At 50.8% G+C, this 22,232-nt stretch overlaps 1 protein-coding gene across 2 annotated transcripts in view; it reads right to left on the bottom strand.

Moving 5' to 3' along the window:
* Positions 1-22,232, bottom strand: part of GALNT17 (polypeptide N-acetylgalactosaminyltransferase 17) — a 444,835-nt gene that overhangs the window by 194,824 nt on the left and 227,779 nt on the right. For both annotated transcript variants that reach the window (XM_058710958.1, XM_058710959.1), the window contains exons 4-5: positions 15,306-15,480; positions 9,188-9,385 (exon numbers count right to left, since the gene is read on the bottom strand). In XM_058710958.1, the coding sequence (XP_058566941.1) occupies positions 9,188-9,385; positions 15,306-15,480 (373 nt within the window). The remainder of the gene's footprint in view (positions 1-9,187; positions 9,386-15,305; positions 15,481-22,232) is intronic.

Genomic DNA, 22,232 nt, shown 5'->3' with positions numbered 1-22,232 from the left:
GGATACTCTCACAGGACAAGCACCCACTCATGGCTTCTCCAGCGATCGTTTTCATTCACTCCATTCTTGTTTGGGGTCTCAAAAATGCGCAAGCAGGGATGAATTTGCAAAGGACCGAAGCCCAGGTGGAGTAGCCTCTATTCTGCTCTGAACAGAGGTTTAGACACAGGAGGAATCTACGAAGGCTCACGAAGCAAAGAGGAGCCAACCCCTAGGCCTGATCGTATTCGGAACAATGCTTCCTGCGGAGGGGTGTAAAACCCCACGGTTGACCAGGATTGACCAAACCAACGCCTTCTGTCAACTCACTGGGCTCCTCCAGGACTGGCCCCTGAGGAAAGCAAGCCGAGTTTTGTGGAGGGTTGTTATTTTTAACTGTGAAATGCCTCACGTCTTGCTTCTGTAGTAAAACTCTTCACTGAAACTGATTACCCACAACACCTCCTGCCGGATCATGAGAGCATCAATGAGTGCTTTTCATCAGAGGAGCCCAAAGCTGTGTTATGGAAATTTTCTCCTCCTGGGGAAAACACCTTTACACGCTTTACATGGTTTAGGGATGAGAAAATGAAAAGCTCATCTACAGAGGAGGGGTGACCGGCCTAATGACACAGACCCTGTTGGTGGCAAAATCGAACAGGTCAGTCCTCTGTTACTGGGAGACTGCAAGGCAGGAAAGGAAGGTAGAACTCTTCCATTGTGATTTTTCTCTTCCTCAACTGGGACAGACTTCAGATGGCCCTGGAGCTAGATTCCTTTTATGACTCTCCTTTCCTAGGGAAGGGCTTCCAAAGGGAAGTCCTAAGCACCGTGGTCTTTAATTTGTCCTTGTCCACACATGCTGCAGGACGGCCAGCATCATATACACAGTCCAGGTGGGTCAACAAGACGAGGCCCTGGCTCAGTGAGACAGTCACCTTCTGCCCAGGTTGTGCCTCGTTTTCTGAATCCCTGCTTGCGACTCAGCCGTGACAGATTCTGCTGCTCTGGGATGTGACCCCAGTTGAATTGCCCGCTGTGCTCGGTGCTGCCCTGCCACTTCCCCCTTAAGGGGGACCACACAAGACGAGGAGGCACGAGTTAATACCCAACTGTCTTCATCTTGTTGCAAGATTGGCCATCTGCTGATGGCCATCAGCTCCTAAGGTGGAATTCACATTCCATTCAATTCATCTATTTAAAGTGCGCAATTCAACAGCGCTCGGCGTGTTCACAGAGTTGCGCAATCGTCTCCAGAATCAATTTTAGGGCATTTTTATCACTCCCCCCGAAAGCCCTGGACTCATCATCAGTCTCTCCTCTCCCTGTCCCTTCCCCAGGCCTAGACAACTGCTCTTACACTTCTTGTCTCCCCGATTAGTGTTTTACCCATCTTTAATCGACCTCATTGGACCACTGGATCGAGTCTGGCCTCCCCTGTTTGGTTTTTAGAACCCTCCATCAAGCGGACTTCCTGTTTTGATCTACATGGTCTCCCGTCTTTCCTCTCCTTTTTAACGCACATTCCCTACCTTTAGCTTCCTCACCGTACCCAAAATACCCAAGCTCGTGGTGAGGCAAATGGTTAACTCAGTGGACTTGGGTTGCCCAAACCTTGCACCTTCCAAAGAAAGAACTGGCTCTTCCCAGGGCCCAGGGAGGTAACTAACAAAGCCTTGAGACGTCCTGCCTGATAAGAGTGATTCTGCCTGCCTGAAGCCCTGGACCGTGCTAGTTTAAGCTCCGGGCGTGGGGAGCTGGAGACTGCGTAGCCGAGGTTAGTCACACGGCGCTCCATGACCGACCCCCCACTAAAGACCTTGCAAGCTAAGGCTCAGGTGAACTTCCCTGGCTGACCATGCCTCACACCCTCTGTGACCTCTCACCGCTGGGACACGGAGTACTGTCCACACAACTCCATGGGAGAGGATGTCCAGCAGCTCGCACCTGGTTTCTCCTGGACACCGTCCTATGCATCTGGTCCCTTTCCCGATTTTCATCTGTACCCTTTGGCTGTAACAAATCGGTAATCGCGAGCATCACTGCTTTCCTGAGGTTTGCGGGTCCCCAAACACACCCATTTTCACCACCGGGCCTCTAACTGTGTTGTCTCCCGTCTACCGTGCCAGGTTGCAAGGTCCAGAAGGTCACGTCTTTCCCAGGACGGACAGCACAATGGGCAAGAGTGTGGACTCTGGGTAACCGGACCGGAATCCCAGCTTCATGCCCTACTGAGTGTGTGACCTTGGGCAAAGTCCTTGCCCTCGTGCTTTAGCAGCCCTGCCTGTGAAGTGGAGACCATACTAATACCTACCTCCAAGGGCTAGTATCAGCTGTAAATGGAAACCGCGATGTGTAAAATGTGTAAAATGCAATGCGTACAGCGTATGATTAATGCCTGGCGCGTAGAAAATTCCAACATTAGCTATGGTGTCTATGAGCTCCCCCATCCACCCCTCTCACAAAGTTCCTTTCCTCCCATAAATGCACACTCACCGATGCCGAAGGGCAATTGTGCGCACTTGGGTCCTGTGTCTCCAATCAGCCTATGATCTCCTTCAGGAGGATCATGTCATTTACCGACACCGTCCCCCCAGAAGTTCCTACAACGCTGAGCACACAACGGATTCCTAAAACATATCTGCTGGTGCACAGGGAAGATCTCTCTATTTAAAAGTCTAGGAAAATCTGATTCTTCACGTAAGGATTTCCCCCTTGTGTAAGCCAGTCATCTTCCTCTAGGGAGGGAAAAAATAAATAAAACCCTTCTCCTTTACATACATTTGTGTACACAATTTGAGATACCAGCAACCACGCATACCCAGGCCAGCCCTTTCAACTAAGAATCTAACAGCCTCTAATGGCTCCTATACCTTGTAATTATTATCAAATTATATGTTGGCTTTAAGATTGCTAATTATTAATCATCGGCCTGAATTAGGTATTAATGAGCAATGCCACTAATTGTAGGGTGACCTAACCCAGAGCAGGAAGGCACGACTGACACCTCACAGAGGGTGCCTGACTCAGCCCCAGACAGTGCCCTGGAAGCAATGTGCTGTAAAATGTCCCATCTCTGGTGACACCTCGGACCCTTACCGGCTGGTAAAAGGCACGGGATTTTACAGCTGGAAAGAGCTGTAAAGATCAGCACTTCCCAAGCTGTGAGGGACACATCTCTGAAGACTGCTGAGTTAAGCTAGGCTTCCACGAATTCACGGTGCACCCAACCCAGGTGCCTCCAGGCTACATGGGTGATATCCCCGCGTCCTTATTTTTGCTACTATTTTTCACACATATGTGCCTAATGTTATCGATCATAAAATTCAAGCTTATATCAAAGGACAACTGAATTCACAGTAGCTTTTTTTGTCAGGGAATTCTCACGGAAAGTTTGGTGAATGTATATTCCTGGACCCTCAAGACCGCCGTCAATGACTTCTCTGTTCTTGGTCGGCTCGCCCATTCCTATTCCTTCCGGAAATCATTCCAGAAGCTTTATTGCTTTCCTGTAACCCCCATGCAAGGCCTAGCTCTCACTCTTTTTGTAATTTTTTTTTAATGTTTATATTTATTTTTGAGACAGAGCCTGAGTGGGGTGAGGGGCAAAGAGATTGGGAGACACAGAATCCGAAGCAGGCTCCTGGCTCTGAGCTGTCAGCACAGAGCCCGACACTGGGCTTGAACTCATGAGCCGCAAGATCATGACCCGAGCGGAAGTCGGAGGCTTAACCGACTGAGCCACCCAGGCACCCCGCCTAGCTCTCACTCTTTAAGGATGATTTCTCCTCCTCTTTCCTGAAGAAAATGTGGGTCACAAAGCATGAGCTCACTGTTCTTCTCTTCAAGACCAAACCACGGTTCGTGTCCTGGACCTGACCTCCTCGCCGCTCTGCGGGGTCCTTCGTTCCCAACCAGCCCCCCTGCCTCCTTCCGATGCCTTCAGACCTTCCCTCCCCTTGCTCGGTGCCCTCAACTGTTCGTACCGTGTTAAAACAGCACTCTTCGCGTCCTCATTCGGGAAGAGGATGTCCAGACAACAGATGTCATATTCAAGGAGATCAAGCAGGAAGTTCAAGAAACAGCTGACAAGCAAGTGGAGTTTAGGAAGAGGACTGTGTCAGAAGAGGCTCCCTGGAGTCAAGTGCTCCCTGGAGCGAATGGGGATCCTACCATCTGTCCCCAAGCCCGGCGGTGAGTGCTTCTGGCAACAAGAAACATCCTCACTGCCGCCTGACTCGGGCTTAGCAAAGGGAGAGTGGCCTGTGAAGTAGAGGGAGCCTTGTGGGGGGGGGGGAAGTCACCTCTCCCCTCCCATGCAGGACTAAGGTGTGTGAATCCTGGAAACCAGATACGGGACGCAGAAGGAATGCTGGCCTGCGGCCACTTTAAAGGTGGTCATGATGAAAAGTCACTATAAAAAAGAACAAAGAGGGGCGCTCGGGTGGCTCAGTCAGTTAAGCGCCTGACTCGTGATTTTGGCTCAGGTCGTGATGTCACGGTTGGTGAGTTCGAGCCCTGCGTGGCGCTCTGAGATGACGGTGCAGAGTCTGTTTGGGATTCTCTCTCTCTCTCTGCCCCTCTCCTGATCACTCTCTCTGTCTCATAAACAAATAAACATTTTAAAAATAAGTAAATAAATAAACTACACATCACTTGACCTTTACCCACCTCCATAGTTTCTACGCCTCACCTCTCTGAGTCTACCCCAAACACCTCAAAAGCATAATCTGTTCTCAACCCCCCCACTCCTTCATATCCCATTCATTCCTCCATACATGGCCAACTGGCTTCAGACTCCAAGAGTCCCTTAAAATGGTTTCACCAAGGCTGTGATGAGTGGACCCCTTAAACCCAATGGTGCTTCCGGTCTTCTTGGTCTTAAGTCTTGGACTCCACGGATCATCCTCCTACCTCTCTGACCATTCATCATCACTTGCTGGTTGCTCTTACGTAGGTTCCCTCCATCCCAGAAATATTGGGGCTCTCCTTGTCTTTCTCTAAGGGACCTCTGGGCAATCTCTCTCTCTATCTAATCGCTAGCCCTGATCACTCTTCGGAGCCTCAGATGTCACTCATCCATTCATTCATTCGTTATAGATTTCCAGCAAACCTACTAAGTGCCAAGGGAGTGATCAGGCACTGGGGATACAACTGTGAACCAGTCACAGTCCTGGCTTCCTAAAGCATATAGTCCCGTGGGTGATAAAGAACGGTAAAGAGAGGCTCTCCAACTGGGAGAGCCAAGTAAAAACACCTAGCAGTGGTTCTTAATAAAAGCCCTGTCGATCATTAAGGCATTCATAAACTGCATGAAACTGCACGCAAAGTTCTGTCCGCTTGTACGTGTTCAGGGCTGATACGATCTACGCCTTTCATTAGATGATCCAAGAGGCCTTTGACACGAAAACATTTAAAATCTGCTGGTCTGATGATAGGTTACTGATGTGACATTGGACTTGATGGCACTTTGGAGAAAAATCGGGGCTTAAGACAGATTTGAGACCCTCCTCTGAGAGGCGAGAGTTGGCTCATGGCTCCTCAAGGTCTTTCACTGGAGAACCTCAGCAGCAGAGGGCAGCGACATATTGGAGGTGACAGCGGGACCTCGCATGGCTTAACTCAAGCTCTAAAACTCTGAGTAACACTGTCCCCAAACCCCCCAGTCATGCGGTGCTCACAGCTCCCAGCGTGAGAAGCATGGACCACAGCTGTCCCGGGAATGATACAGGTCTCCCAGAGCTTTGAAGAAGAGGCATTTTTTTGGCCAACATTTAGAAGTCAGAAGATTTCATGCAATGATCTGGATTTGTGTTCTCTCTTAAAAGTCTGAGGACCCGGGGGCACCTGCGTGGCTCAGGCAGTTAAGCGTCCGACTTTGGCTCAGGTCACGGTCTCACGCCCCGCATCGGGCTCTGTGCTGACAGCTCAGAGCCTGGAGCCTGCTTCAGATTCTGTGTCTCCCCCTCTCCCTCTGCCCCTCTCCCACTTGTGCTCTGTTTCTCTGTCTGAAAAATAAACAAACATTAAAAAAAATTTTTTTTAATTTAAAAAAAGTCTGAGGACCTGACAAAAGCCAGCCTGTGTCCCCATCCCCCAGCCCAGCACCATCCCCCAGGGCGGGGCTAAGAGCAGCTGCCTCCTTATTGGTGAGCCTTCTCTTCAGTCCCCACCTCCCCGCCCCCTCATACAATTGGACTCTGCTCTCTTTCATGCCACCTGTGCTCTCTCCTTGCCCGAAACTTGGGAAATAAACTGTTTACCAGGCAGGAGAAAACACAAAACAAAACAAACAAATATGAAAAAGGAAAAGAAGTAAAATGAAGGATGTACATTTTCTTAATGGAAAAAATCTCCTACGTTATTGTTGTCTGCTGGGAGGATTCAGTATCCACGGCCTCATCCAGTCTAATGCCATTTGGATTGTCAAAATGTTCTCCTCGTTCCATCCTTCGCCAGAATAACATCATTACTATTAAAATATTAGAATCACAGTGGGGAGGGGGAAGACACCACGTCCCAACATTTAAGAAATTATATCGTATCTGCCTAACAGCATCAGAAGGGCCATAAGAATTCCTTCCTACAATTAAGCATCCCCATCAACTATTAACAAATTAAGCATTTCGTAAGTTAAGCTACATTAAAAAGAGATCATCGGTATTGGGTTCTGTTTTGGGCATCAGAGATACATGTAATATTAATGACTCGTGATCACAACTCTATTTTCTTGAGTCTCTTTTAAGTGCATATTAATCATCTGTTAATGTTACCATAACTCATTAAATACAAGCTACATTTTTGCCTAGCGCCTTTCGTCCATGGGGGATAGCTAGGTTTTCAGGGCATGTTACAGCGTTAGGATGCACCCACTTCTTTCCCTCTTGTGTGGCTAACACCACCGTCACACCTCCATTCTCTTATCGGTCAAGGCTGCAGGTCAGCCTCCCTGTGGGTCAGGGATGAAGCACCCTTTGTGTTCTGTTCAGTAGTGTTAATTGCATTCAAGTTATCGTGCAACCAGTTTCCAGAACGCTTTTCATCTTGCAAAACTGAAATTCTATAACCATTAAATAACAACTCCCCATCCTGTCTTCTCCCCAGCCCCTGGCAACCCCCCTTCTACTGCCCGTCTCTATGAATTTGGCCATTCTAGGTACCTTCTATGAGGTATAGTATCCGTCTTTGGTAACTGGTCTATTTCACTTGGCATAATGTCCCCGTGGTTCCTCCATGCCATAGCATGCGTCAGAATTTCCTTCCTTGTTTAAGGCTGAATGATATTCTGCTGTAGGTGTAGACCACATCCATTCATCTGTTGGTGGACATCTGGGTTATTTCCCCCTTTTGGCTATTGTGAATAATGCTGCTGTGAACACGGGCGTGCAAATATCTCTTCGAGAGCCTCCTTTCAACTCTTTCGGGTACGTACCCAGATGTGAAAATTACCACATGGTAATTCTACTTTTAATTTTTTGAGGAACCGTCACGCTGTTTTCCATAGCAGCTACGTGGTTTTGTATTTCCACGAGCAAAGCTCAGGGGTTCCAATTTCTCCGTATCCTCGCCAACACTTGTACTCTACTCTTTTGTTTACTTCTTTGATAGTCGCCATCCTAATGGATATGAGGTGGTATATCACCCATTAAACATAAATTATCTCAAAGGTTATGCTTGCTTCTCAGAAAACGCCTTAGCGATGAGCCTACATAATTACCTGCAAGGATTCTAAGAGTGTGGCCCCGAAGCATTGCACAAGGACACTGAATGTCTAGGTTGGGATGGAAACTGAGTCACAAGGCATCTCTGGTGGAGGAAGTTACTGGCCCAAAACATCACCAGGCTGTTGCACAAATCTGCCACGGGCAGCTCCACTCTGATGCAATCAGTTCTGTACGCTTCCATTTGGGCAGGAAAGTAAAGGAACATGAGGCTTCCTAGTTATTTAAAATGCCACAAGTAAGAACTTCACGACTACTTGGGAGAAGCTTCTCATCCTGTCCCACAATTCCTTCTTGGTACTCCCCCTTTATACCAACAAACACTGCCTTAAAACCAAGCCAAGGTAGGAAAGCCTCTTCCCCCTCTTCTAACGTAAGAAAGAACCGTGACAGTTTCAAGTGGGTTTGGCCTTTGGGCGGCACTCACAGAAAACACCGCACGACAACCAGGCATCATCTGGGTTAAAAATCAGAGCATCTGTGGTGGGCTGAACGATGCCCTCTCCCCCCCAAAAAATCCACACCCTAATCTCCGGCGCCTGTAAATGCTACCTTATATGGGAAAAAGGACGTCGCAGACATGATTCACCTTGGGCGGGGGGATTAGCTCAGATTATCCGCGCGGACCATAAATGCCATCACAAGGGAGGCAAGAACGCCAAAGGGAGATGATGGGCATGTGACGAAGACAGTAGGGGAGGAAGAGGGATGTGATGGAGCCACAAACCGAGAAATGAGGGCCTCTAGAAGCTGGCACAAAATGGACTCTCCCCTACAGCTTCCAGAAGGACCTCCACCCTGCACAGCTCCGTAAAGCTCATTTCGGACTTCGGACCTTCAGAATGGAAGGGAATACATCTGCGGAGCTTCCTGCCACCACACGGATAGAGATTTGTCACAGCGGCCATGGGGCACGAACACGGCATCAAAGTCAACCCACGTCATTCAACATCCTTTAGAGGCGAGCCCCCAACGGCTGCGCCATGGGGTACTGGTCTCCCCATCTCCGGCGGCAGCAGGGTGGGACCCGGGCGAGGGTCACGCGGAGCAGCCCAAGGCCCTCCAGCTGCCCCAGGGTCACACAAAGAGTGTCCGTTTCTACGCATTCCTGCATCGTGCAAAAGGGGAGAGGGAAGGTTGCAGGTACGAGGAAGCCCCAGGAATGGACGCCTCTCGAACTGCACAGCTCCCGGACACAGCTCACCAGACATGAAGAACGAAGGGAGAATAAAGGGAGGGGAACGTTCCTATCATTCCAGTCTCTCAGTACTGCCGTCTGTGAGCTGCCCTTGAAAACTTAAGCTCAAGAAGCAGTGTCTTTCCTCAGCAAGAAAACCACGATGGGAAGACACCCTGAAGTCCTACAGCAGCTTCTGTAGGCCGCCGGTCTGCCCCAGGCGGTCCCTCCTAGACGCCCTCCCCCCCGGGGCTCCTGTGTCCCCGGGATCTGGGGACGCGACGGCTCCCAGAGCTTGCCCGCCACAGACCTGATGGGGAGAGAGGGGTCTCCGGCATCCCACCAGTCTTTCGGGGGGCTGATGTACATGCACCACAGCTCCCAGCTGTAGCCGTGGGCCGAGTTCTCGTAGCGCTGCACCTCGAAGGTGTCCTGTTTGATGTTGTCGATGGACGGGAGGATCACTCGCTTCCGGTTCTCCTGGATTCGGGACAGAACCGGCTCGGCCCTGCAACACAGAGAAGTAGAAGTTAAGTCTCTCTCCTGAGGCGCGCCCACCCCTCAAACGGGCACAGACTCCGGCACCACGGAGAAGGAACGGGGAAGTGAGGGCCCCGGGGAGGCTGGGGCTCGGGTGGAAACTGAGGCACGGGAATGACCTGCCCCGGGTGGGTCGTGCAGCTGTAAGCACGCAGGGCGGCTCGGGCCCTGGCCCAAGGGGGATCCCGGCCTGAAAGGCCCCGAGCAAGATTTCGGAATCTGGGGGGTACCCCCCGGAAAGCACCAGGCCTCTCTTTTGTGCTGACAGCATGAGCCAAGGCAAGGCCTTCTCGGCTACAAGTGAGTTTAGCGTTTCCATCTCCCCCTCGGGGCTCCGGGTGACGCTTCTTGTTTCTTCTGCAGGAGCCGAATTTTCTTCCCCAAAATGGGTCACTTCTGCCCTGGACGGCCTGGTTTTAATAAGCATTTCGCTAGCTTCTCGGTGTGCGTGACTATTTCAGATGGTTTAATTGATTACTTAATTGATTTCTTAAAAGGGATCTAATTGAATTGGTTAGCGATGGCAGGCGAGAACTAATTAAAAGCAAAGGCAAGCAGAATCGTGCCTCCCAGCTAGCCTGTCCCCTCAGGGCTACAGCGGGAGACAGGCAGGGAACTGGTTCCAGGCCCAAGGTGCAGCCCTGCTAACTTAGGGGAAAGCAAATGGTCAGACTTCCCCGCTCGTGTGCGTCTCCGAGGCAGACGTAGGAAAGGGCCGTTTCCCATGTTCCAGAAAGAAAAGATGGCCCTCGTAAGCCAGCGCATTAATCTCCCTGCTTCGAACAGAGCTAAGGCTTTGGAAAAGAGTCAAGTGAAAATCCCATTCCTCTGCATTATTTGGAAGAATAATGAGAACCCTCGCCCTGCCTCCCATCTCTTTTCATTTCCCAGCTATTGAATTACCTGTTGGCTCATCTCATCTTTCTATTTAAAACGAGCAATAAAATATACCCTGGGCCATTTACTGCCTCCGTTGCTTATGCGCGCACCATACAGGCTGAAGCCAACTGGGACTGATTTGCCACGGCTTTCAGATATGCTTCCGAGCTTCCCCCCTCCAAGCATCTGCCGACGCCGTTCTCCTCCGGGAATGCCCTTGGCCGCTGGCAGGAAGGCTAGTTGCCGATGGAGTCTTACCAGATCGAGTGCCGCCTCTCCCGAGAAGCCTCCCCTGATTTCTCCTGGAGGGAAAGCTCTCTCCTTCCTCTCAGCTCTTGTCCCATCTCCTCCACCTCGTCAAAAGTCACTCTGTCCACACGTTGTCTCTGCTGATCTCGAACACACATTATTTCTCCTACTGAGCTAATGGTAGCTGATGTTTACGGAGCACTTACTACATGCTAGGTACCATTCTAAACATTCCACGCAGGCCAAGCCGACTGACGGAAATCTCACAACGGTCCTGGGAAGCAGAGAGTATGAGCAGCAGTTGACAAGTCAGGAAACTGAGGCCCAGAGAGGTTAAGTCGCTCGCCGCAGGCCACACGGCCAGCCGGTGGCAAAGCCGGGTTTCTAAGCTGGATGGGCTGGCTTCACGCCCTAACTTTAAGCTCCACTGTGTCCTATGCTGGGCCACGCTTCCCTCAGCTGGTCTGGTGGCCTGGATATGGAAAGAAGCACTCCGGTGAAGGTTACTGGGCACTAAGGTAGAAGACCTTGGTTCTTCTAACGCTTCTGGAACTGCACAGGGGGACCTCCCAGTCCGCGAGGGAAGGTGCACCTGTTCCCAGTTATTCGCACCCCCCACTGGAGACACCCCGCTTTTTACCACCGGGCCCGCAGAGGGGCGCACTCCCTCCCTCAACCCCGTGAACGGTCGGCTTGGACATGTGACCGACTCTGGCCAATGGGCGATGAGCCGAAGAGATGACGTCACATCCTGCAGAAACATTTAATAGCCGCGGCCAAGGCTCTTCTCCCTGAGCCGCAAGAACGGTACGTCCTAGACGGGGTCCCGCGTCCTTCCACGTCAGACTGCAGAGCTAGGACATGTGTTTCTCATTTCAATATTGATTTGTATGGGAGATTTTAAAATTGTCTGCGTTCTGCCATTTCTGCGGTTTCCAGCCAGAAGCGTATCTCCAGTGAAGCTCAGCAACTAACCATCGATGTGGAGCAGCCGCCGATCCTGTGTCCACGTGACCTGTTACCCCCCTGTCCCACCCCAGTGCCGTGTAGGGGGAACAGTCACTCAAACCCTTGGGCGGCCCTAAATGATCTGGCTGAAATGCCCACCACCTAGCCATGGTTTTAGATAATAATACAATTATTTCGTGTTCCCCAGACCCATAACTGAAATTCCTGGATTTTAAATTTTTTTTTTTTAACGTTTATTTATTTTTGAGACAGAGAGAGACAGAGCATGAACGGGGGAGGGTCAGAGAGAGGGAGACACAGAATCCGAAACAGGCTCCAGGCTCTGAGCTGTCAGCACGGAGCGCGACGCGGGGCTCGAACTCACGGACCGCGAGATCGTGACCTGAGCCGAAGTCGGCGGCTCAACCGACCGAGCCACCCAGGCGCCCCTGAAATTCCTGGATTTTAAAAACAGGGAGCGAGCGATGAATCCCGGGAATCTGCCCCCAAAACCAAGAGCCCACAGTGTGCCCTGTAGGTTAGCTAACTTGACAATACATTGCATCTTAAAAATAAACAGATAAATATTAGAAAAAAAAAAAACCCAGGGGGAACTGTAGCATATCTAGGGTGCCACCTGAGCTGCCTCAAAGCCATCAACAAAAACAGCCTCGCTTTAGCAACGATCAGATTGCTAATCTGCAGATTTTATTTTATCTTTTTAATGGAATTCATTGTCAAACTGGCTAACAGCGTGTGCAGTGCGCCCTTGGTTTTGGGGGTAGATTCCCCGTGGCCCATCGGTTACACACGACACCCAGCGCTCGTTCCAACCAACTGTTAATCTGCAGGTCTTATGTTTTTAAATTTCCGTTTTCCTTAGGTGGCTGTCTGAACGGTGTTTATTAGCCCAGTAACAAATGCAGACCACTCCCCTGAGCAATTCCTATTTTGCCCCTTACGGTGAACAGCTTAAGTGCTCTAAGTTTCCACAAGTCCTGATTCAAACCTCTAATATTTTCACATAAAGCAGACTGGCATATAAAATAAAATACATGATTACTCATTTCCTACGTTGTCTCCTATAGTCATATTTCCATTTTATGTATATGAGGTGACAGGCTCTAAAAACTTAAATATCAGTGTTGCCCTCCAAGAAGGGAGAACAAAGTCCAATTTCTTCAACAAAAAGTACTTAGTCTTGGAAGGACTTGGCATAAATGGCCATGTGTGTAATCCGTACAGAATTAAGCCATTTTAGAGTTACAAATTATAAGCCACTGAACCCAAATGTCCATTCTTTTCTGAACTACGTTTCAGCAAATATTCTAAAACTGATGCCAGTTTTAAAAGTTGCTATTACAGGGGCGCGTGGGTGGCTCAGTCAGTTAAGCGTCTGACTTCGGCTCGGGTCACGATCTCACCGTTGGTGAGTCCGAGCCCCGCGTCGGGCTCTGTGCTGACAGCTCGGAGCCCGGGGCCTGCTTCAGATTCTGTGTCCCCCTCTCTCTCCGCCCCACCCCTGCTTGTGCTCCGTCTCTGTCTTTCAAAAATGAATAAACATTAAAAAAACATTTTTTTTTTCCTGAATAAATAAAAGTCGCTATTACCAATCCCGTTGACTTTAGCAAGGTACCTAAAGTCACAGCAAAGACCTCCTTGGGTCTCAGAATGCAGAGGCCGTGTGGAAGCTGAGTGTGAAGGACCACGGCCTCTCTCTCACAGAGACCAGTCAGACTACAGACTACCTGAGGGCAGATACCGAATCTTGTCAGATTCTGAACCCCAGCCGAGTGACCAACTGTCCCAGTTTGCCCGGGACTGTTCTGGTTTTACCCCTAGAAGTCCTGAGTTTTGGGAAATCCCTCAGCACTAGGCCAGTCCGAACAGCTGGTGACCCCAACCCCAGCCCAGGACAGTGTTTGGGACAGTGGTAGGCATCCAGGAAACGTCTGTCAAAAGGAGAATTCCGGCAGCCCGCTATTGGTTTAGGGGCATGGTGATGAAGATGGAGGATGGGCGAGAGGAGGTCAAAGCCAAGGGAGAAGGGCAGATGGGCGAAACGGAAGGGAAGAGCAGCCAGAGCTGGAGGTTGACCGGGTGGGTAACGTGACGGGGAGGGAAGGAGCCAGTGAAAGGGACGCGGGAAGAGTCGCCAGTTTTGACAGGAAAGAAACGGGGAGGCAAGGATGTGGCAAACAAAGGCAGGAAGTTCCACATGGAACATTCGAGGGCCTCTGTTCAGAAGGCTTCCAGCTCAACGCTTCTCAGACCTGAGCGAGCCTCACAGGTCCCTGGAGCACTGGTTAAAACAGAGGGCTGGACCCACACAGAGCTTCTGATTTCACAGGCCTGAGGGGAGCCCCCAACTCTGCCTCTCCAGAAAGTTCCCGATGGCACTGCTGGTCCGGGGAACCACACTCTGACAACCATCACTCTAAGAGATAAACAACCCTGAAGCTTAGAGGAGATCAGGGCTGCAAACCTACAGCTGTGTGTCACCAGGGTCTAATGGTGGCAGAAAAATCAGGCAGGACACTGGTGTCTGAGACGGCAGTGGACAGCCATGTGCGCTTGAACAGGCCAGTGTTACCTGTGACCCCAGGGTCCAGATCGTCACGTGCCCAAGTGATAGCCATTCTCCTTTGGTCCGGCCCTTAAGGGATTCTGAGATGTGTTGCAAATGAAGATGAACAGATTTTGTAATGTTTAATGGGTAACGGGGCACTGGCTCTTCCGATCTGGTACCATGAACGGTATTCAAGTTCAAGATCAAGATCAAGTTCAAGATCATATTCAAGATGGTGCCACTGAGTTAACACAGGTTACAAGCAGGGTTGGTGAAATTAAAGACTCTGCTTCTTAGGAAGTAAGCAAACGGAACCCGGGTCATTTCACCTCTGACTCGGTTTCCCATTGGGCAGTCAGCCACAGCCACATGACAGTGCTTTTCAGCCGTAAGCATGCCCACTGAAGGTTTGGGCGTTCTGATGCTTCACGATTCTTGCAGTCCTAAGTCTTCTCCTCTCTGGGTGGCCCCCAGTTTCTCCCAGATTGTTCTTTTCACCTGGGAAACCATCGGGGCCACATTTGCAGAGATCCACCCTTCCCTTCCTCCGAATGATGTTAAAGATAATCCCTTATGTTCCAGGAGGCTTTACCCGAGTAGGTGGAATTATAAATGGATCTCTTCCCTCCAAATAGCACTCGACCATCCCCCTCAGAAAAGGGAACAAAGTGGGAGAAGAGAAGAGACATGGCTGTCTCGTCCCCTTGGCAAGGATCATCTTGAGTTCTGTCCAATTAGTGTGTCATTTTCACCGGGTATTTTTTTTTAATTTTTTTTTTTAATGTTTATTTATTTTTTTGAGGCAGAGAGAGACAGAACATGAACTGGGGAGGGTCAGAAAGAGGGAGACACAGAATCTGAAACAGGCTCCAGGCTCTGAGCTGTCAGCACAGAGCCCGACGTGGGGCTCGAACTCACGGACCGCGAGATCATGACCTGAGCCGAAGTCGGCCGCCCAACCGACTGAGCCACCCAGGCGCCCCTTCACTGGGTATTTTGATGACGATGGTGGTGGTGGTTGGTGGAGGCCACAACAACGGAGAAGCGGGTAGACAGCAAACTTCTCCCTGCTTCCCAGTTTTATCCCACAGTATGGCTCTCACCTTCTTTGTCAACCAACCCTTCTCCACTGTTCTACTAGCCCCAGAAGGAACAGGCAACGTTTCCACCTCCCAGATCCTAGCTCCTCCCGACCACCCTACTGCAGGTGCCGGGTGCCCCCAGGGTCCAGCTTGTGACCTACCAGCCAGCTGTGAATTCCACGTGGGCATCGAAGAAGCCAGTGACCTGGCCAGTGGCCGCCTTCCAGCCCTCGATGCGAGCTCGGATCAGGCCCTCTCTTTTTTGGTTGCGTACCACCTTCACCAGCCCAGGGTAGCGCTTCTGGACGTACTCTTCCAGCGGGGCCTTCAGCTCCTCTACAAATGACAAAATGCAAGAAGGTCCATAACCGTGTCACTTCAAACGTGTGTCCAACCCGCTGTGATGCCAACAAGATCTCCAGGAAGGCTGGAGACGCGGAAGAGTTGGCACGCTGGTGATCTTAGCAGAAAAGACAACTCAGGCAGCCTGAGAGTCAGAAGACATTGCCGACACCCTGACCCGGGACGGCAACGTCCTCCCAGCATTCAAGGTAGATAGCTGGACAGAATCCGCGCCTGGCTGTTACATCCTGACTGCCGCAGGCCACCAGATGTCTCTCGAGGCTTGTTTTCTCGGTGGTCTTTCCTCCTTTCGAGGCCAGCGTTCCTGCCCTCCTACTGTCCCCTGGGTCCTGTTTATCAACTTCTGTATGGGTTTTCCCGTTTGCACACACACACTGGCTCTTATAGGACGTGGCCGGGGTGGTCCAAACCCACAGTCACGCATCAGACGCAAAGTTAACAAGGTTGTTACTTTGGTCTTAGGATAACAAAGTAATCTTTTCCTGGTAGTGCCATGGCAGCAGGAGTAATGCTACCAGAAACTGAACGCTTTCCCTTCTGCAACAAGCAGGTGGTGGAGAGTGCTTTCTTTATATGATCTAAATTAATCCTTACCCCAACTTAGGAGGTAGCTAGATTAATTCCATTAATTCCACCTTGCCAATGAAGAAACACAATTAGGGTGGCTAACTTGTCCCAAGGTCACACACCTAGAAACGGGAGGAGCTGGGACACAGCCAAAGGTGCCTGACATCGCAGACGGGGTGGTTGACGCCTCTCTGTGCAGAGAGTCACCAGGTGGGGGACGGGGAGGGGCTGCCTGGCAGGGGATTCAGAGACAGGCACACTGCAAGGACCCCCCCTCTTGGAGAGACTCATGCTGGAGGTCGCTAGCAGTCCAGATGATTCTGATGCAAACAGTCCACAAACAATACCTTAAGAGATACAGTTACCCCTGACTTCACTCCAGAGAAACCCCAAAAGGTTGTGTTGATAGACGTCATACAGACGTCTCTCTTCCTAATTACACACGGCACCTTGGGGGGCTTAGAGCCATACTTTTGAGCACAGGCGGAGGCTGAGCTCTCTAGGTCACGGCTGTTGTTCCCTGGGAAGGATGCAGTCATGTGACCCAGGAGGAAATAGAGAGCACGGGATGTGCAGACGGATGGGAACCAGAGAGCCCCCAAGGCACAGAGACACGGAATGGGTCCTGTCAGCCAAATGCACGGATGGTGGACACACAGGAACGATACGGGTTGAACTGTGTACCCCCCAAATTCATCTGTCAAAGCCCTAACCCCCACTTCCTCGGAATATCATCATACTTGCAGATAGGGACTTTAAAGAGCTGATTAATTTTAAGTGAGGTTGGGGGCACCTGGGTGGCTCAGTCAGTTAAGCGTCTGACTCTCGATTTCAGCTCAGGTCATGATCTCATGGTTCATGAGATCGAGCCCCTTAGGTTCTGTGCTAACAGGGCAGACCTGCTTGGGATTCTCTCTCTGTCCCTCCCCTGCTCATACTCTCTAAAACTACATAAACACTAAAAATAAATAAATAAATAAATAAAAAATAAAGGAATTTAATGAGGTTGTTAATATGGCCCTAATTCAATCTGACCGGTGTTCCTGTAAGAAGAGATTTGGAGCCACCAGGGGCCATGCACGCAGAGGACACAGCGGGAAGGTGGCCATCTGAAAGCCAAGGGGAGAGGCCTCAGGAGACACCAGCCCTGCCCACACCTTGATCTTGGACTTGCCGCCTCCAGAAATGTGAGAAAGTAAATTTCTGTTGCTTAAGCCCCCCAGTCTGTGGTCCCTTGTCACGGCAGCCCAAGAAAACTGATACAGGGGAGTATTAGTTTGGAAAGGAGGGAAGTTGGAACCTGAGTGGGGAAGGGGCAGAAACCTCTAAGGAGACATAACGTGCACTTGGGTATTTACACTGGAGTCAGACCGTCGGGGGTTCAGAGCCTAGCGCTGCCATTTGTCACCTGAGTGTCCCTGGGTGAGTCACCCGATCCATGCATGCCTCAATTTCCTCATCTGCACAAGGCGATGATAATCAGAGTAAGGACCTCATAGGGTGGTGATGAGGAGTGAACCAGTCAATGTAGACAGAACGCCGGGGCACCCGGTGGCCGCACTGCTTGAGCGTCTGACTCTTGATTTCGGCTCAGGTCATGATCCTGCGGTTGTTAGATCGGGCTCTGTGTCGGGATCTGCACTGACACCGTGGAGCCTGCTTGAGACCCTCTCTCCCTCTCCCTCTGCCCCTCCCCTGCCCATGAGTGTGCACTCTCATCTCTCTTTCTTTGAAACAAAAAAAGAGAGAGAGAGACTGAATGCCTAGAATGATCGCTGGCATAGCCTAATTATCTGCTCAACCCTGAGTAGGTAGCCAGCGTTAGTAAGAATGTTCCCTCTTTCCATCCACATGGTGGAGGGCACATGGAGAGGTTTCAGAGCCACCCAGGGGGCCTGAGGAAGCTGCACCCAAGATGGAAAAGGGCCTCTACATTAGAACGATGGCTCTCAAACCGGAGGGATCAGCTGGAGGGGCTGAAACGGATTGCTGAGCCCCTCCCCCACAGTTTCATTTTCAGGTCAGGGGTGGGGCCTGAGTGTTTGTGTTTCTTTTCTTCTTCTTTTTTTTAATATTTATTTATTTATTTATTTATTTATTTATTTATTTATTTATTTTTGAGAGAGAGAATATGTGCCCATGTGCACACACGTGCATCCAAGTGAGGGAGGAGCAGAAAGAGGAGGAGAAAGAGAGAATCCCACGCAGGCTCCGTATTGTCAGTGCAGAGCCTGGAGCAGGGCTTGATCTCGGGGGCCCCGAGATCACGAGCCGAGCCGAAATCAAGAACTGTATGCTTGATCAACGGGGCCACCCGGGCGCGCCATGAGAATCTGTGATTCTAACAAGACCCGGGGGGGGGGGGGGGGGTGCCCATGCTGTGCTACGGGGAACCACTTTGAGAACCACTAAGCTCAAAATGCACAGGGCTTCCTTGGTGCATGCTTGGCACATCACACACCCTCAAGAAGTTATTTATTGTTGGGGCACCTGGGCGGCACAGTCGGTTAAGCGTCTGACTCTTGGTCCGGGCTCAGGTCACGATGTCCTCGTTCATGGGCTCAAGCCCCACGTCAGGCTCTGTGTTCACAGCGCAGAGCCTGCTTGGGACTCCTCTCACTCTCTCCCTGCCCCTCCTCCACCCTCGCTCTCTCCCCCCTCTCTCTGTCTCTCAATAGATAAATAAACTTAAAAAACAAGTTACTTAGCGTTGAAGTCTTCACCAACTGGTCTCACCAGTATTGCTAATATCCGTGCCGTCACCCCAGGGTTGGGGGGGGGAGCTGGTGGAGAAGCCGGGCTGTGGGGACCCTCTGCCTCTTCACTCACGGTAAGTGAGAGAAGATGACCAAATACATGGGACTGGGGTGCCCAAAGAGTCCTCGGCTTCTAGAAACCATCTATTGACTGAATGTTGGCTGGATCGTCCTGTCTGTTAATTACACTTCTCGGAACAAGAATTCTAGCAAGAAAGTTGGGCGGGCCATGCCTTCCTGGTTTTTCAGTCCTCCTCGCGAGTACCAGGTGGGTGGGCAGGGGATGGAGGGACGTGCCACGGAGGGCGCTGGATCCCGAGTGGGCACCGCGCCTACAGAAAGGTATAATGGGAGACCGGCCCGTTCGCTTGGATTGGCCCACGGTGGGAGGAATTCTGGGAATCTCCGTAAGTGCAGGGAGGACGCTCTGAGCGCTGCGTGTTAAGCACCCGCCAGGAGACCCGCAGGCACGTTTACCCTTTGGCTGCCTGGGACCTCACTGTGGCTCTGCCTGGGAACTGGGTGTCAGCTCCCATACGTGCCAGTCACTGTGTCCAAATGCCGAGGGGTTTCCTCATTTGCTCAGTGGTTGCGACTACGACTCCAGGGTGGAGACAGTGACGGGACAGTGTCACTCACGACCACTGGCTTCTACACCTCAAGGCTCCTGAGATACGGGCATTAAAAGGCTTTGAAAAGTATAGAGGGATAATGCCTTGGTACCGGCCCTAGGGCTGTTAAATGAGATGCTACATGAACACATTAATCCTTAGTAGTAAGCATTCAATAAGTCACTTCTAACAATAATCGGTCTATTAATATTACCGATGGAGGTCAATTTTATAACTCCCCATGACTGACAGCTAGTCGATGTCATTTTGAAGTCTGAGGGTCGCCTACGTAGGGGTAGACACCACCCTCACTTACAAGGTTTGGGGACACGTTGTTCTAAACGCAACAGAAGTGTCGGTCTATGGGCTTTTGGGGGATCACAGCAGGATCCGGGAACAAGTGGCACTGGTCAGGCTTCTTTTCCCAGTCCCCGTACGTGGCTCTGTACTTCAGAAGGTAATGGCTCGTGCCCTCGCTTGCCTTTAAAAATCGCTTCAGACACAATCTGCTTCCCCCAGGCGCTTACAGTCTAGTTAAGCACGTGCGAGATGTTCCAAAACTGACGGCATTCAGCGTGACAAGAAAAATGGAGTTGATGGCCCAAGACAAATGGCCACAGAAGGAAGTGCTACGAAGAGGGAGACGGTATTTTGGTTGGGGGTGCCCATGAAGAAGGTGGTGTTCGAGTTAAGCGGAAGGTTTGGACATGTGTTCTAACTACCCCAGGGTACGTAAACACGCAGTGAAATACGGAAGCGTAGAAGCGGTCCTCTTAGGTACCGCGGAATCACTAGTGTCTGGGGGACGGGGAAGATGTCACTAATTAAAAAAGAGATAAAGAAGAAAAGTAGAACAGCCTGGGGGCAGGCTGAGATGCCGGCAGACACTCGGGTAGACTGTTGAACCAAACAAGTGACCCGGAGGTGACGAGAAAGGCACAGAGTGTAGGGGACGCAATGGTGAGATATGATGCCACAGGAGAGACTGCAGATGCCAGGAGATGGAGCGAGGGCTTGGAACGGTACGCTGGGACACATGCCCGTTAAGGAGGCAGGAAGGAGAGCTAAGGAGCAAGGCTGGCTCGAACAGCGTCACGGGGGCGGAATCCCGTCAAGGGTGGAGTTTCCAAAAAGGAAGACACGTGTACCCATTCCACAAATACATACAGGGTACCGGCACGGCTGAGGATGACACAGTTCTTATCCTCAAAGAGTAACCCAACATCCAATGTCACGGAAGTCAAATGCACTCGAGAAAATGAGAGCTGAGAATGGCCCAGAGATCTAGACAAACAGTAGGCTCCTGACGGGACCAGAGAGGAAAAGGAATTCCCTTCTGGAAACAGCTGTGCCCTGCAGGGATAGGTTCGCATCAAGAGAAGTGGATGAGTAGGAGAGCTCAGGAGAGTTCCAGAAAGACTAATCCCGGAGGAACACAGTTTTAACAGTCTGAGGCATTGGGGCGTTGAGATTCGGAAATCGCCTTAAGGCGAGAGAGCCCACAAGTTAACCCAAGTAAAATCGAGGCCCCAGGCTCACCGGGGAAGGTGACAATGCTAAGGTGACCCCAACCTGACAGTGCTAAAAAATGTCATCTCCACCACCTAAGATCCTTCATCGTCCTTGACAGACGAAACCACGCTTGGATATTATACTAACAGGAAGAAAAACATTTTACACGTTATTTTTCTCACCAGCAAACGCCGAGAAGAGAAACCAAACCTCATGTCTGCGAAAATAAATGTTTGCCTTCCAGTGTTATAAAATCCACTACTAAATTGGTCCAGAGTCATTTGGGAATCTTTGTGTTTCTTAAGGTTTCAGTAAATAGCATTTGGGGAGGTCAAGAGGGAAGAGGCAGACACCGCCTGTGATCAGAAGGGACCAGAAGAGAGAGAAACCTTGTTCTTACCAGTAAAAGCAGCACCTGTCATCCGGGCTTAAGGAGTACATATTGGCAACAAGAAAGTTATAAAGACTGAGAACCACAGCGGAAACATTATTACAGAGTTATATCTAGATCCCACGCTTTCAGGGATATTAGAAAATAAACCATCTGTCCTGTGTCTAAGCCCTGCTCGGAAGCAAGTGTTGATCTTGCGGACCATCTCTCCCTGTTCCCGAACACCTCGGTGCCACAGAGATGTCAACTTGGAGGTGGCCATGTGGCCCAGAGCTGGGCCACGTCTGTGCCTCTCAACCCTCACTCGGTTATTATGTCTTGGCGATGAGACTTACCGAATGTTCTAATTCTCAAGAAAATGGCGACAGGAGAATGAGTCTAAGCTTAGATGAGCGTCTCTCAAATGCTGACCTGCATCAGAATCACCAGTAGGTCTGGGGCGTGGTCCAAGAACTCGCATTTCTAACAAGTTCCCAAGGGCTATTGCTGCTGCCCTCCTGATGAATACGCTTTGGGCGGCTCTGGTTTAGAGGCGACCACCTCTGCAACGCTGTCTGCATGAATCCGTCCCTGTGTGTGCAACAGGACTCATCTGAACTGAGCAGAAGTCCCAGAATCCCAGGGGTGCCACTGCCCATCTCTGCCTTTCTCCCTCCCCGAACCTTCTTCTCTTGCCTCGTCTGAAAGACTGAGCTCCTTGAAGGTGACCTCAGTCTACACGGCAAGGGTCTGTCTTTCCAAAACTGGATCCCCATTGCCAGTCACCCCTGCGCGGAGCGACCTCACAATTACATCAGTCCCTTGATGAGGACCTCACGTGTTCCCGGACTCTGGCCTCATTCCCATGACTCCTCTCACTATCGCTACGAGTGCCACAATTCTACCAAT

This window comes from Neofelis nebulosa, chromosome 18 (genome assembly GCF_028018385.1).
Source record: "Neofelis nebulosa isolate mNeoNeb1 chromosome 18, mNeoNeb1.pri, whole genome shotgun sequence".
In the NCBI taxonomy this organism is placed as follows: Eukaryota; Metazoa; Chordata; class Mammalia; order Carnivora; family Felidae; genus Neofelis; species Neofelis nebulosa.
This window is presented reverse-complemented; position numbering and strand designations above follow the sequence as displayed.